The 14949-nt window shown below is 33.8% G+C and overlaps 1 protein-coding gene across 30 annotated transcripts in view; it reads right to left on the bottom strand.

Moving 5' to 3' along the window:
• Nucleotides 1-14949, bottom strand: part of NEB (nebulin) — a 207472-nt gene that overhangs the window by 2112 nt on the left and 190411 nt on the right. For 9 of the 30 annotated variants that reach the window (XM_051986439.1, XM_051986409.1, XM_051986408.1 and 6 more), the window contains 14 exons: nt 13918-14010; nt 13356-13448; nt 11991-12083; nt 10278-10370; nt 9090-9182; nt 8521-8613; nt 6892-6984; nt 6477-6569; nt 6053-6145; nt 4612-4719; nt 4327-4510; nt 2768-2860; nt 2026-2169; nt 1070-1176 (listed from right to left, as the gene is read on the bottom strand). In XM_051986439.1, the coding sequence (XP_051842399.1) occupies nt 1070-1176; nt 2026-2169; nt 2768-2860; nt 4327-4510; nt 4612-4719; nt 6053-6145; nt 6477-6569; nt 6892-6984; nt 8521-8613; nt 9090-9182; nt 10278-10370; nt 11991-12083; nt 13356-13448; nt 13918-14010 (1473 nt within the window). The remainder of the gene's footprint in view (nt 1-1069; nt 1177-2025; nt 2170-2767; nt 2861-4326; nt 4511-4611; nt 4720-6052; nt 6146-6476; nt 6570-6891; nt 6985-8520; nt 8614-9089; nt 9183-10277; nt 10371-11990; nt 12084-13355; nt 13449-13917; nt 14011-14949) is intronic. The other 21 variants (XM_051986410.1, XM_051986441.1, XM_051986440.1 and 18 more) reach the window with 19 other exon arrangements.

Below are 14949 nucleotides of genomic sequence, written 5' to 3'. Positions count from 1 at the left end.
CATTGTGTATCCCAGATTTTATATGATCTGGATGGAATGTTTCTAAGGCAGTGATGTGCCAGATATGGCCAAAGAATATGAATTGAAAAATAATGATTAACTTCATCACTTTATACAACACCCTATTTTCAGAGAAAACAAGTTTCTCCCAAATAGATATTTGGTAATACAATAATATTTTTAGGATTGCTTATGAGTTTGTCTCTTTTTAAAAGATACTTTGCCTTCCTCTGCCCTCACCCTTTTCAAGCTTCCCTTTTTTGGGTGAGGATGGGTATTCTCCCATTAGAATGTGAACTCTTTAAGAATTGGAATTATCTTTCTACTTGTATTTTTAGTCCTGGTATTTGACTGTATCTGATACAGAAAGCCCTAAATTCTTGTTGACCTACTAAAACATTTTAATGATTGTATTCTATATTCAGGAGCTGCCTGTTTTGGACAACACAATATATCTCTCTACTTATGTCTATGATATATCTCTACACTATATGTCACATATTATACATCCATACATATGTTCTCATTTAGCTAAGGAGCCTACAAAAAATGAGATTTAAGTTTGCTAAAGGAAGGATTTTTTGTCATTAGTGTAATGGACGTTGGTGACTGAGAGGGATCATTCTCCATGTAAGGGCTGAAACTGAGCAGATGCACTTGGACAGCCAAGCACTTGAGTCTAATTACCTATTAGACAATACTCTATTAGCATATGCTTGGAAAATGGCCTGCCCCACTATTCTGTGCTGGCTCGATCTTTTGGTGTATACAGAGAATTGTAGGAGGGATTAGAGAGTGGAGTAAGACAAGCCAGAGTGACTTCTCACCAGGAGAGGGAGAGATTTCTCTCACTTCGACAAAGAATAAAGATCAAGGACTTTTGCTTATCCTGACTCTGGCTGATTCTAAGGTATCTAGGGTGTTAACTCAGTCTTCACAATTCTCTAGGGGGAAAATACTTGTTACAGTTTCTCATCTTAGAATTCTATGATTATTATTTTTTTTAAAATAAAAGTCAACAACTGAGATTTTGGAGAAAAGTGATTGTCAAACACCACTATTCACTTACTCCAGCAGTAGAAGGGTGGGATGGGATAGAAGATACTGTTGTCTGCTGTGTAGCAACAGAAGACGACCTTTGCTGTGGAAGCTCTGTAGTTTTTGCATGTTTGTAAGCTGCAAAAAAAGAGAAACAATTAATCCTGGCAGGGAAAAGTTGGTCATAAACCATTGACTTTGTTGTTTCAACAGCTGAATTTCCTTTCCAAAACATGGATCACCTTGCCCTTTCTATTGCCTGGCAAAGCTAAAATCTTGAGAAAGGGATAAAAATCTAAGCTCTTTCTGTTAAGAAACAAAGAAACAAAACCACAACATAAATGAATTTTTCACTTATTCTAAACTCATTATTCAACTCACTCTTGGCTAAATGTATTTATCACAGTTCACTAGCTTCATTCCCTAAGTCTATTGAGGTTAATAGTAATATAATAATAATCTGTCTAATGATATTGATTAATTATGACTGTAATATAATTGATTGTAATTACTTAGCTTAATAGCTAAACATGATATATTATAATTGATCTTAAATAATATTATGTCTAATCCATCATTCATTAAACAACACCATTTGGAAATAAACGCGTCAGGATTTCTCAACTATTTTCATTTGGCTTTCAATAAACCATCCTGAACCTATCTTTCAATCTGAAAAGAAATACATTTTAGAGTTTACCATTCATGGGTCTTTGGAAATGTGCTTACTCCTGAATTACATGTTCAATATTAATGGAAATAAATTCTAGATTTTATTACACATAGGGCTTCGTATGTCCTTCCTGGACTTCTTATTCAATAAGAAAAATAAATTCTATGACTTATATGCACATAAGAAATAGAACAGAGACCAATTAATTTTAAAGAATTATATAATTATTTACCAAATATTTATAACTATAAGTTTTATTTACCAAATGTTTTCTCTATCTACTTGACAAGCTTCATGTAATCCTGTTATAGTACCTGATGAGGTTGCTGAGAAGAAGACTCCTCCATTGCTATAATGGGAAAGGTGGTGTTCTGAATGCTCTGATTTCTCATCTCCACCACTGATGCTCAATGCACTGGCAGATCGAGATGCATCACGGCTCCGCCTTTGGGCTTGCACTAAAGTGAGTGAGAAGCAGGATGAAAAAAGTGATGAAAGTGATTTTAAAGAATATATGTATATAGAGATATATTTTTACTAAAAACAGATAGTAACTTCAGTCTAAATGCAATGACTTAGATCAACCGTGATTGACTGTATCGTCTTGTTCCAAATTTAAATAGATGTAAGAAATATTAAATATTTTCTCAATTTGGTAGATATAGTCCCCCTTTTAAAACTATTCTTTGTTTTTGTTCTTTTGTTCTTTACTATTTAATGGGCAGAAGGATTAGTAGCATAAGTGTCAGCACAAAAATAAGAAGGGAAAGAACCAAAATGATAGTATTTAGTTTATAAGTAATTTTTATATATATTAGGCCAAAAACAATCTGAATATATTCAATCAGTTTGAATCAAATACAGGAAGTGCTTTTGGCTTCTGTACCAATTTTATGATAGGAAAGTGGAAAATTTGGGGAAAGGGCTTTCAGAGCCTAAAAAAAAATATTATTCTTATAGCAGAAATCTGGCAAGTTGTATACTCTGTAAGACATACACGATTACGATAATTTGCCTGATTGTTTTGTTGTCAAACAGTTTCAAAGAATTACTTACCATTAACCATGTGTAAGCTTCGGGATTGGATATTGTCTTCTGCTGGGTCGTAGTCAAAAACTGAGCCAGGATTGGTGCGCCAAACCTTTAAGCCTTTTAGTGAACCAAATTATAATTTAAGGACGCTATCAGACTGTTCCAATTCCCCTCCTCCAAATCCCTGCCTAAAGGACTCTTCTTTCAGTTCAACCACCAATTTTTTAAAATTTGTATTTATTTAATTTATAGAATAAAATAAGCATTTTCACAACACAACATTTTCATAACATTTGTTTAATAAAGATTATTGAATATGAAACTGCAAATTTATTATGTACTTCTTGCTATTCCCTTTAAATATACAAGAAAGTTATCATGTAATTTTTTTTTTCTTCCATCCTTTCAGAGAAACAGAAACAGATAGACAGAATGGATTAAAAATCAGAATCTAACCATCAATTTTTACATAAGTTTTTTCCTTATTTCCCCAGTTCCTAGTCATTCACTGAAATCATATTTGTACAGTGCTTAGCTCCTTGGTCAGCACAAAATAGGTACCTAATATGTTTATTCTTCCTAGCCCCCTTAGTAAAGCTTCCCAAAAATTTATCTTCCATTTGTTTATTTTATATATCTTATATGCACATGGTTCTCCTAATCAAATGTAAATAAGCCCCTTGATTTTAAAGACTTTCTTTCTCTTTGCATTCTCCTAAAATAGTAGGTATTTAATAAATGCTTGTTAATTGATGGGGGGAGGGAACAAAAACAAACTATTTTATTCACTAAAGGAAGAGGGGAATATAGAAGCAAGCTATGTTGGGAAGAAAACGCCCTTGGGGTCAAAATTGGAACTGAGTCCTGGCTCAATCACTTACTGTGTAAGAATTAGGTAACAGAGGAATAATGTGCTTAAGGAGCTAATCCAGAACACAGTAGGTCATTAGGAAATGTTTATTAACTGACTGCTTCAATTTCCTCCTCTGTAAAATAGGGATAACAATAGCATCTGCTTCCCAGAGTTTTTGGTAGGATTAAATTAGGTAATATTTCTAAAGTTCTTCACAAACCTTAAAGCCTATCCAGGGGTCCTCAAACTACGGCCCTCGGACCAGAAGTTTCTTTATTTAAAGGCCCACAAAACAAAGTTTTTGTTTTTACTATAGTCCGGCCCTCCAACAGTCTGAGGGACAGTGAACTGGCCCCCTATTTAAAAAGTTTGAGGACCTCTGGCGCCATTGCTAGATACTATTATTATTCATTACATGGCTTTTTTGTCATATGTTATTACAGGATGCTAGTCACCAAGACGACTTCAGTCATAATCAAGATTATTCTCAGAGATTTGTTAACTTCATCTAGAACCTTGGCCTTTATATTTTGTCAGCTGATTTTCTGGTTGACAACTTTCAGATTTGCCAGCATTTAATTCTTTGTCTTTGGGCCTGATGTAAATAGTCAAAAAGACTCTCAGATAAAAAATTAAGAGAATTAAGATCTAATGTCACCTATATCACTCAGTCCACCTGTCAAACGAAGGAGGTAGGTCTGTGATTCCTTCCCATTCCTATGCTTTTTACCTGTTATGGTCTCTTGATCTTGATCAGTCCGTTTTCTCTCCATTTCCACCACCTTTCTCTGAATACCCCTGTAGTTAATGTCGCTGAAGTCTTGTGTGTTCTTTTTCACTCGTTCGGTAATAGGGTCAGTCACCACTGGAGTGAAGCAACCCTTATGCTTTTCAAAGTCCTCATGGTACTTCACCTGATATTTAATGAAGGCAAAAGGTGATGTAAGCTGATTGTGTCCCGTATTAGATATCAGAACAGGCAATTGAGCCTGCCAGCAACAGCTACATCACTCACCGTTGAGATGTGGCGCTGGGTCTCTCGCACCCGTCTCATTTCTGGGGTGTCTAAGACATAGGCAGCTTTGCCTTGCACTTGTTTCCGGAAACTATCAGAGTATAGAACCTAACAAAGAGAAAGGGAATGAGTTGTGTTCACAATGGCATGGTGTCTGTGAACCCTAAAACCTTTCCCATGGATGCCAGATGCTGGAAGGAGCTAACCTCTCTGTTTATTCTTAGAGTGAGAAGACTAACTTTGATTTTGAAAAATATATAGATTAGAGGAAAGAGAAATTTGGGGGAATCTGAGGGGAAAAAAGTTAAAATTAATGTGAACATAATAGTTGGTCCAGCTTATAATTTTCTCTCACTTGAAAATTTAAATGTGTATTTGCCTACATGGATTATATATATATTTCCATATTATATCATTTGAAAGTCACAGTCATACTGTGAAAGATGCTGTGAAAGTCATAGCATTTTTGTACATAGAGGGAACATAGGGGAATTATGGTTTGGTGATTTGTTCAGGGTCATAGTAAATTGTGGGACCTTGAACAGCAATTTGGAATCTTATGACTGCAAATCCATTATACAACAGAATGTGCTAACCTCTTGAATTTACGAGGAATTGACTTTTTTGTTAGTGACTCTAAGTCACTCTCTTTATAGGAGAAGTATAATGGTTATTGATCTCAAGTACTCTGAATAAAAAACTATGGGAAATGAAAGTCTCCTAGAGATTGTGTTAAGTCTGAAGAGTGATATAAAGATCTTCCTTTTCTTTTCAGGGAAGTGCTGAACCGTATATTGTCAAGAATGGTCAATTTGTTGGTTTGCTTTATTTAAATATATTTCTAGAATTTTCTTGGGGGATTACCACTGGATAGTAACAATGTTGTATTTCTTCTAAAGCATCAATGATCATTTCCTTAAGAAGGATTTAAGAAATATTTAGCCATACTTATTAGCCATATTTTTTCTCTTCTCAACATTTTGTTCCTGTGGGAGAAAGTTTTCATCTTATTTTACAATTAATATGTTAATGAAGAAATCCAAGTACCCTAATTACTGAAAGACAAAATGAATCACGTGAGTAGCATCAAAGAAAGTGCATTCCTTCAAGTATTACTCATTTCACATCTTTATCTTAAACACAGAGGGACAGGTCAGAGATTTAGATTGTTAGGAAGTCAACTTGTGACAAGCAGTTATATAAGTGTGTCATCCCTTCTCCCTACAATAACACAAGAAGGTGAAGAAGAAAGAGAGAAAACACTAGGAATTAAAATGTTATGTCTTAGTATGATCATTTTGAATCCAAAAAAGCACAGAGGGAAGTTAATTTTAGGATGACTGTTTTAGGTTGAGAGCTAAAGAAGGAACACATTTTTTAAAAGTGTTAAAATGTTATCATCCAAGGAGTTACAACATTTTTTTTTGGTCCTAGAAAATACCGAGCTAATGTTTTCTTGGTTGCGCTTAGCTCTCTCCATCTCTGGAGTGACAGGTGTTGGGGTGGCCTTTCTCATGTTCTCTTTGTACAAAACCTATGGGATCCAAGAAAGCATCCAGATATCAGAAAGCAGACAACCATTTCTGAAACTCAGTGCTTAACTTGGGTTACTGTTCAATATGATCACTGCAGAAAAAGAAAGCACCCTGGGAAAGGAAATTGTTAAAATGTTATTTCATAAAGCAAAAGATTTGTTTTAAAAGGAAAAGCAGGTTGTTGTTGTTTTTAATTGGGGAAAACAAGAAGGAAAGGAGATATGCAGAGAAAATGTTTGGAAAACAGAATGAATTAGGTGCAGGAAAAAAAATCTGGCAGGCTCATTACTTTTAAAAATATATGTATATATTTTTTATCTCTCAAAATACCGAGCTAACGTTCTCTTGATTGCGTTTGACTCTCTCCATCTCTGGAGTGACAGGTGTGGGAGTTGCCTTCCCCAGGCCCTCTTTGTATAATACCTATGGGATACAAAAATGTATGCATCCAAAAATCACTGAGGGCATTGAATTAATTCCACTTAGAAAAATTACATGTTTTAATTCACTACTGTGAGTGGAAACAGCTCTTCGGAAATAAGCAATTAAAAAGTTAATGTAAAAAAAAGTTAATGTACAAGTCAAAGGTATTGTTGTAGTATTCAAAAATTATTTAGGGACAGCAGTAATTTTTGTGTGGGTATGTCTGGGGAAAATAAAGCAATTTGGGATGGGTTAGGAGCAGACCAAACTGCAGTGGTTATTTTGCAAATTATGAAGCACTTTTCTTTTTTCAAGACAATACCGAGCTAATGTTTTCTTGATTGCGTTTGACTCTCTGCATCTCTGGAGTGACAGGGGTTGGGGTGGCTTTTCCAACATTTTCTTTGTACAAAACCTATAGGATATTGTGGAATGCAGAAACCCAAAAAGAAGAGAGAATTCATGTTACCAAATGATCATATGAACACACATAAACTGCTTTTTAGTGGACCAGAGTAGCAGAACACTTGGGACATAAGGAAGGTTAAGATGGAGAGCATATGTTAGGAAGTATCTAAGATGAGTTGCATTGTCCTAGAATATTGGGGTTCAATTCAATCTGCAAATACACAAGTCTTTCCTAGATAGGAAAAATTTTAAAAACCATGCATAATGATAGAGAACTGCCTTGCTCCCCAAGAGATTGAATGACCACAAGAGAGCTTTTCTCCATTTTTCAATGAATCATAATCCTCACCCCTATCTCTTAGTGACTTTTCCTCTGTTCTTCTAAGGTGCTATAAAGTCTGGCTTCCACTACTTTAGATGGAAGAAAAACTTTGAACCGGCCCCAAGATATAACCTGACCTTAAAGTCAACTTGGAAAAAAAATGAACAGACAAAAAATTGAGGAGGGAAAAAAATCCATCTTGCATTATTATATGCAATTATTATATTTTAATGTAAAACAAAGGATTGTTTCCTTCCCTTTCTAGCTACCATTTCTTATATCCCTTTTTTCAATGTCTAAACTAAGAGCTTTTAATTAGTCTGAGGGGCTTGAAGATCTTTAACAAAAGTATTTCCCCCTCTACTTGGAAAAGCTGTTGGGATGAAAAACCTCAAGATTTCCCTCTTCCTGGGAGCCTGAGGGAAAAGAATGATTCTGACAAGATCTTTGAGAAACTTATCACCATAAACTTTTTGAGGGCCACAAGAACTAATTTTTATAATATACTTGCCCTCTACACCTAAAGGCCTGGTCTTTTCATCAAGAACAACAAAACCAGTTGCCAAAACAAGATATAGTTAAGAACCTGTATATCTAGATCTAAGAATGGGTCTAATGCTTAGATAAAAGTGTAAGACTAAACAAACATTTTGTTAGGATGTTACTCAGAAGAAAATCTTATTTTTATTTCTTTGGTCACCAGAGCCAAGTTATTAACAATTTTATGTCATTGTCTCTATAAGAGAGGAGTGTTATTAACTTCAAGTTCTCTTTGTATAAAATTGACAAGGCAAATGAAAAGCCAAAAGTTATGAGAAAAAATACCATAAGATATTCAACCTTAATATTTCTGAGATGCTCAGGTTAACTAGGTTGTTGTTGGTGGTAGTTTTTTTTTTTTTTTTTTTTTTTTTTTTTGTCTGTTTTTCCAGAATTTAAAAGCCCATGGAAACAAAGAGAACTTTGGGGTGGAGGGGAGGAAGGAAAGGTATGGGAAGAAGATATATAGTATTTTATAGGAAAATTTATTTCCATAAGTAGGACTTCATATTAATGATTAAAACAATCTTATTTCATAATGTTAAAGTTTAAAAAAACCAGCAACAAATAGGCTAACAAGCCACACAAATTTGTTCTTTTTTTTTCCCTAAAAGCTAGAATTAATGTGCGTTATTTTTAAATTGTTAAAAACTTGGGGTTTTTCCTTTCTTTCCAAAGTACCGAGCTAATATTTTCTTGATTGTGTTTGACTCTCTCCATCTCTGGAGTGATGGGTAAGGGGGTTCCCTTGCCCAGGTTCTCTTTGTATAACACCTGCATAAGGAGAAAGCAGCCAGAAAAGCAAGAATGAATAAGATTCCTTGGTTTGTAAATTTTATGTATCAGTTTAGTTTTCTTGCAATGCCCAGGTATTGCATCTGAGGTAAGGAGTAAGGAGGTTGATGAGGCTCTAATAAGTTTTAATTGAAAAGGTTACAGGGATATATGTTATTTTTTTTTCCCATTTTAAGAGCTCTAGACTAATAATAATGAGGATAATGAGGTTGTTAGAAAATTTTTTGTTATTATCTAAAAATGAAATACCTCCTTTTCAACACTAACAACAACAAAAAGTTTTTTTTTTAAGGGAAAAAATGAGTCAGTAGCAATATTATGGTGAGGAACTTATTTTTTCTCTTCCTATGGGAATGATATTAAAAAGCTAAGGAAGGCAAGTACTTTTTAAAGCTGTTAAAATCTAATTTTATTATGATGTTAAGTGGCATCTTTTTTTTTCCTTTGCAAAATACCGAGCTAAAGTTTTCTTGATTGTGTTTCACTCTCTCCATCTCTGGAGTGATGGGGATTGGGATTCCTGTCCCCAGATTTTCTTTGTACAACACCTGTATGACACAAAAAGGCATCCAGAGAAAAGCAGCAATCAATACAAACTTCCTCCATTTTTTCTGGGGTGGGGTTAGGGGGAGAGAAAGAAATCAGATTAATGGAAACTTCTCTGCCACTTGGAGCCCCTCAAATATTTCTTTGATGTAGTATAAAAACCAAAGTACACAAAGATGGAACAAAACACTAAGAATGAACAAAGGACTTTTGTTTTTGCCCTTAAGAGCAATCCAATCTGTGCAGTATCAAGTAAATTCATGAACATCAAAGTTTTTTAGCTAGTATAATTTCAGTCCTCTAGAACATTATAATAGGAAGATATGCTTAAAGAAAAAAAATAAAATGTGAAGATAATTTTAAAATGGGAAATATCAGTAATAAATCATACCAAGATATTTGGAGTAAATGGGCATGATGCATATCTACACACGATTTTACTTCATATTCTTGGGCCAATTTCTCTCAGTTTTTCTTATTTTAAAAACAAAGTTGGAGTATTTGACTTTTGGTTAAAATAAGCATGTTAGGTACTTTTAAAAAAGTCAATCTAGATCAGATGTTCACGACAAATTTCTAAAACTTAATCTACAAAATACCATGAAAAGAATATATTATGTAGGCTCAGGCTCCAATTCCTTATACAGATAGACAGAGAAAATGTTAGAATAAAAAGTAAAGCCAAAGGATGGGAGTGTCTCCAGGATAGAATTTTTTAGGAGCTTCAAGTTGAATTCAAGTTTCATTATCTATGTTTACCAAAGCAGAATAAAAGGAGGATCCCAGCCACTTAGACTGTTAAATAGCTGGCAGTTTAGTTTTTAAAATTTGAAATGAGGGCAATTAACATTTATTTTATTAAGGGAAGGAAAAGAGTTAAAGATTTCTTAATGATTGCATCAAAATTTAACCAGAAAAGAGCAAGTTAAAAGAAATCAGGTGAAAGGGCAGTTTTTTAGTCAGGAGGAAAAGAGCTGTAAGAGATTTTATTGGGATAAGTTAATTAGATTAAAAAAACTAAGAATGGATACTTTTTAAACCATTAATTTTAAAAAGCAATAAAATATAAGGTTTTTTTTTTTTTCTTTTTAAAATACCGAGCTAAAGTTTTCTTGATTGTGTTTGACTCTCTCCATCTCTGGAGTAATCGGGATTGGGGTTCCTGCCCCCAGGTTCTCTTTGTACAACACCTGTGTGACATAAAGAATCCAGGGGTGGGGGGAAGGAAGAAGAGGTAATAAATCAGTACAAGTCTCTGGGCCATATGGTTGGGAATCTAATTGATTTCATTTAAGGATTAGATTGAAAAAAGATATATCCTCACTCTCTCACTCTCTCTATTCAAGATCTAGATCAGATCTCCATGACCTGATGGAGATTCAGCTTCTGAATCATTATCATTGTATAGATTTTTTTTTCTCAGAATGATTCAGGAAAAATATATGATTTCCAAAAAACCCACAAAGATATCACAAAGTCATATAGAAAATTTGTGGTTTGGAAAAATATTGACATATATTCCCTGAGAATAAAAAGTAATAATTATTTTATGGATTGAATTGGTTATAGTTGGTGAAATAAACCAAAACACAAAGGAAAAGAAGGGGGATAGAGGGCAATTATGTGGTGAATTCAGAAACATTAAAATGTTTGAAATAATGTTTTTTTTAAACTCTTGGTACCAGCTAATGTTCCACTATAGATTATGTGAAAAAAAATCTGTCCTTAACCACTAAGATCATTGGACCTTGAAATACGGTTTTTATAATAGTCTAACTAAGAGAAAGAAAACAAACACATTTGGAAAAGCTTAAGACATAATGGACAAAACCATTCAGAAAAGTTACATTAAACTACAATAAAAAATCAACAGCATTATAATGGTTAGTAATAGAACAATGGAAAATGACAATTAAAATGAGTTGGTTTTACTGAAGGTGGAAATTTTAGGGTGGAAAATCACATTAAAATTAGAGTTAAGGAAGAAATTTTATTCATTAATCATCCCTATTTCCACTTCACCCACCCTCTAATAAAAGATCCACTAATATTTTTCTTATCAATTTTTGATTCTGTCTCTGGAACAATAGTTATAGGAATTCCTATAACCAATTTTCACTGGATATTTGTGTAATAGAAACGTTAAAAAAAATGATGATAAAAAAAATATCACAATTTAATCTTCTTTTTTGGACAAGTGAAAAGAAACTGGATTCTTTCTGTAAAAGGCTTATAGAACAGGATAATTAGTAAAGCAGAAACCTTAAACATTAACTACTTTTAAAGAAAATGATAATGCAACTTTGTGCTCCAGAGACTCTGGTTAGTATTCTGTGGTCAGTCAACATTGACCATGATTATGATCAAGGTCAAGATTTACTGACATTCCTGTACAAGAATGAGTTAATTGTTTTCATGTATTGATTTTCTTACCAGTTATAATCCAGAAACATAAAAGAAAAACCTAAAGTATTATTTTTAGAAATAAAAAATACCTGTACTTTAAAATTTCCAGAGGCAAACAGTAGAGAGGGAAGGAAAGGAGACAATTAAGAGGTCTAAGGAAGGATTATAGAAATTACAAAGTGGTGAGAACAAAAAGTGAGTAAAAGATTCTGAAAATCAGAGGGTTCAGGTGGTGAAAGGAGTATTTTTTTCCTTTTCTTTTCTTTTCTTTTTTTTGGGGGGGGGTTAAGTTGATTACATGAAAGGACAAGGAATGGGAAGTTTTCATTTTTCAAAGTTAAAAGGATTAAAAAAAAAAAAAAGGATTTTAATATGGTTAAGGGAACTTTTGTGCTCCCAAATACCGAGCTAAAGTTTTCTTGATTGTGTTTGACTCTCTCCATCTCAGGAGTGACCGGTAAGGGGGTTCCCTTGCCCAGGTTCTCTTTGTACAACACCTGTATGGCACAAAAAAGCATCAACAATCATGTCAGCACAGCGCCATGTGCAGATCAGAGCAGGCTTGTCTTCAAGGACTATCATTCAAGGGGAATTTGCAGTCATTCAAACAGATAAAACAAAAGTCCCCAACTGGGTTATTTTAAAGTTTTTCTTATTAATACTTTTAATCCTGCATACAGCAGTTTCCGGTATATATTTGCCGAGACAGTTTGCGCAGCTACCAAGCTAAGGGCTTGACTAGTCAGCTACTCTTAATAGACTTGATAGACTCTGAGTTTAGAATCAAAAATGTGAGAGGTAGAAAGGGCTTAAAGATCACCTAATCCATCCCCTTATTTTCAAATGATGAAAAACAAATAAAATGACTTGCACAAGATCACATAAGTAATAAGTGGCAAAATTAAACCTTGAATCAAGGCCTTCTGGCTTCTAGTCAAGTGTTCTTTCCACTATGCTTGTCTGCCTTTAATTGTTTAGAAAACAGATGACAAATTACTAAGAGGTAGAAACAATATTATGAGATAGGCAGGCAGACATCAATATTTGTCACATAATTATGTGCCAGGAGCACTAGATAACACTAAGATTGGCTGGGAGGGAACATTTTAAGACATAGATTACAATCTATTTCCTGGTTAAGAAGAGAGAAAATGGGGGTGGCGGGGGAGAAAAATCAAGAAATAATATTAGCCACATTTTTGGTAGACCTCAAAGTGTTCCAAAGAAAGTATCTTGTAATATATGGTTGTGGTAGCCATTCTATATAAATGACTAAAACCTGTAGATATACATTTCTGAGTGAAGTATTCTGAATAATGATTGGGAATCATATTCTCCCAAAAGGACCTGTGAAACACAAGGAAAGTATCTGACAAAGTGACAAAGAATACAAGTAAAATTCTAATTTTTCTTTCCTAACAGAAATATTAGATTTTTTAGACTTGAACAACACAAGTAAACACCATGTTAGAAACATCTACTGTTATTTTTAAGAAAACAGAAAAGATTACAGAATATGTTGTTTTTAGGGCATGATAAATATACATATATAGACATATATGATAGAGTAGTCATGGTTAAAATTTCACACCAGAACTGGATAATGTATATATATTAAAGTAGATTTGGGTTGAAAACCAAAGTATTAATTGGTAACATTTCCTCCATGTTTTTGTGTCTAGTTGTTTTATAGGGAGAAGATACTTTTCAAGGGTTAAGATTATTTTTAGTATGATATTAAGGGAACTTTTTACCCCCCTAAGAAATACCGAGCTAACGTTCTCTTGATTGCGTTTGACTCTCTCCATCTCTGGAGTAATAGGTGTTGGGGTTCCAGTCCCCAAATTTTCTTTGTACAATACCTGTGAGATATAAGACAGCACGCAAATAAACCCACTCAACACAGGCACAGTAATTCAGGATGTGAGAAAAATAGGAGTGGGAAGGAAAAAGGATTTCGTTTGTGTTTTAGTTGATTGGATTTAGTAAGAGTATATAGCTTTTTGCATTTTATTCCACACATTATGAAGATAAATTCTATAGTGGTAATTATTGTTTGGATTATAAATGTTGTGAGACAATTGAGTTACATGATGTAAGCAATCATGAGGAATTCTATGTTAATTTAACTAGGATCTTTCACACTTGTCAGTCACCCACAGGGTTAAGGCTCAGGTGGGGGAAATGAATCACAAGATCTCATATAGGTGATTTGGGTCAGATGGTGACACACACAAAGCATCATGGTTAGGCTATTACTTTTTTTTTTTTTAGGATGAGTTATGATGGTAAATTTTTAAGAGGGTTTGAATTTTTTGTGTTTACAAATACCGAGCTAAAGTTCTCTTGATTGCGTTTGACTCTCTCCATCTCGGGAGTGATAGTGGTTGGGATGCCTGTACCCAAGTTCTCTTTGTACATAACCTGTAGAATATAAGGAGGACACCCAAAATGATGGTAAGATCATTAGCCCTTAAAAATCATTAAGGCAGTATGGATATTCAGGAGGGAAATTAATTTGCAAAAACATTCTATCATTCAAATATGTTTAGACTGGACAAAAATTATTCATTAAAATTATTTTTCTCTCAACAATGAACCTTAATTTTACTATCTCGGAGGAAAAAAAAAACATATATTCCTTGGCTATTGTCAATATTCAGTGAAAAACTTCACCTATGGAGAAGGAAATCAATTCATTGTGTATGTTGTAACTTACAGGTCACTGCCAGCTACCACCACAACCAAAATTTTCCATTAAAAAAAAAAAACCAAAACGAAACCTATTTTATTTAAGAAATATTTAACATGGCTTAAATTTACTTTTTTCACTATGTAATCTAAATAGGGTGAACAATAATGAAATTGACTTTTTGGAGTTCTTTATACTAATAGATTATCTACTGTAAACTTAGTCTATAATCTGGGAGCAAGGGAAATTATGAACCTCTGGGGAGAAAACTGTCAAAGATCAAGCTTACTCTATTCATATTCCAGTGAAGGGGGTGAGGAGAATTGATTTTTTAAAAACTTTGGGGAGCTTGTAAATTTCTGAATTCTCCATTGTTCTGCTATTTTATTGACCCCGATCTGTTTTCCTCTAGCTATAAGCATTAACTCTGAAAACCAAAAGAATTCAATATGTTTATTCTAGAACTATTAGCTACTTAATAGAAATGTTCATTTTTTTTCACCCATGCTGGAGATATAGACAGAGAAGAACACGGGGAGGTTGGGCCAAAAATTTCCAATATATAACCTATATCAGATTGCTTTCTGTCTTGAGGAAGGGAGAAAAAAGTTGGAACTCAAAATTTTACAAAAATGAATGTTGAAAAATGACTTAACAAAAGTTATACATCT

This window comes from Antechinus flavipes, chromosome 3 (genome assembly GCF_016432865.1).
Source record: "Antechinus flavipes isolate AdamAnt ecotype Samford, QLD, Australia chromosome 3, AdamAnt_v2, whole genome shotgun sequence".
Lineage (NCBI taxonomy): Eukaryota > Metazoa > Chordata > Mammalia > Dasyuromorphia > Dasyuridae > Antechinus > Antechinus flavipes.
This window is presented reverse-complemented; position numbering and strand designations above follow the sequence as displayed.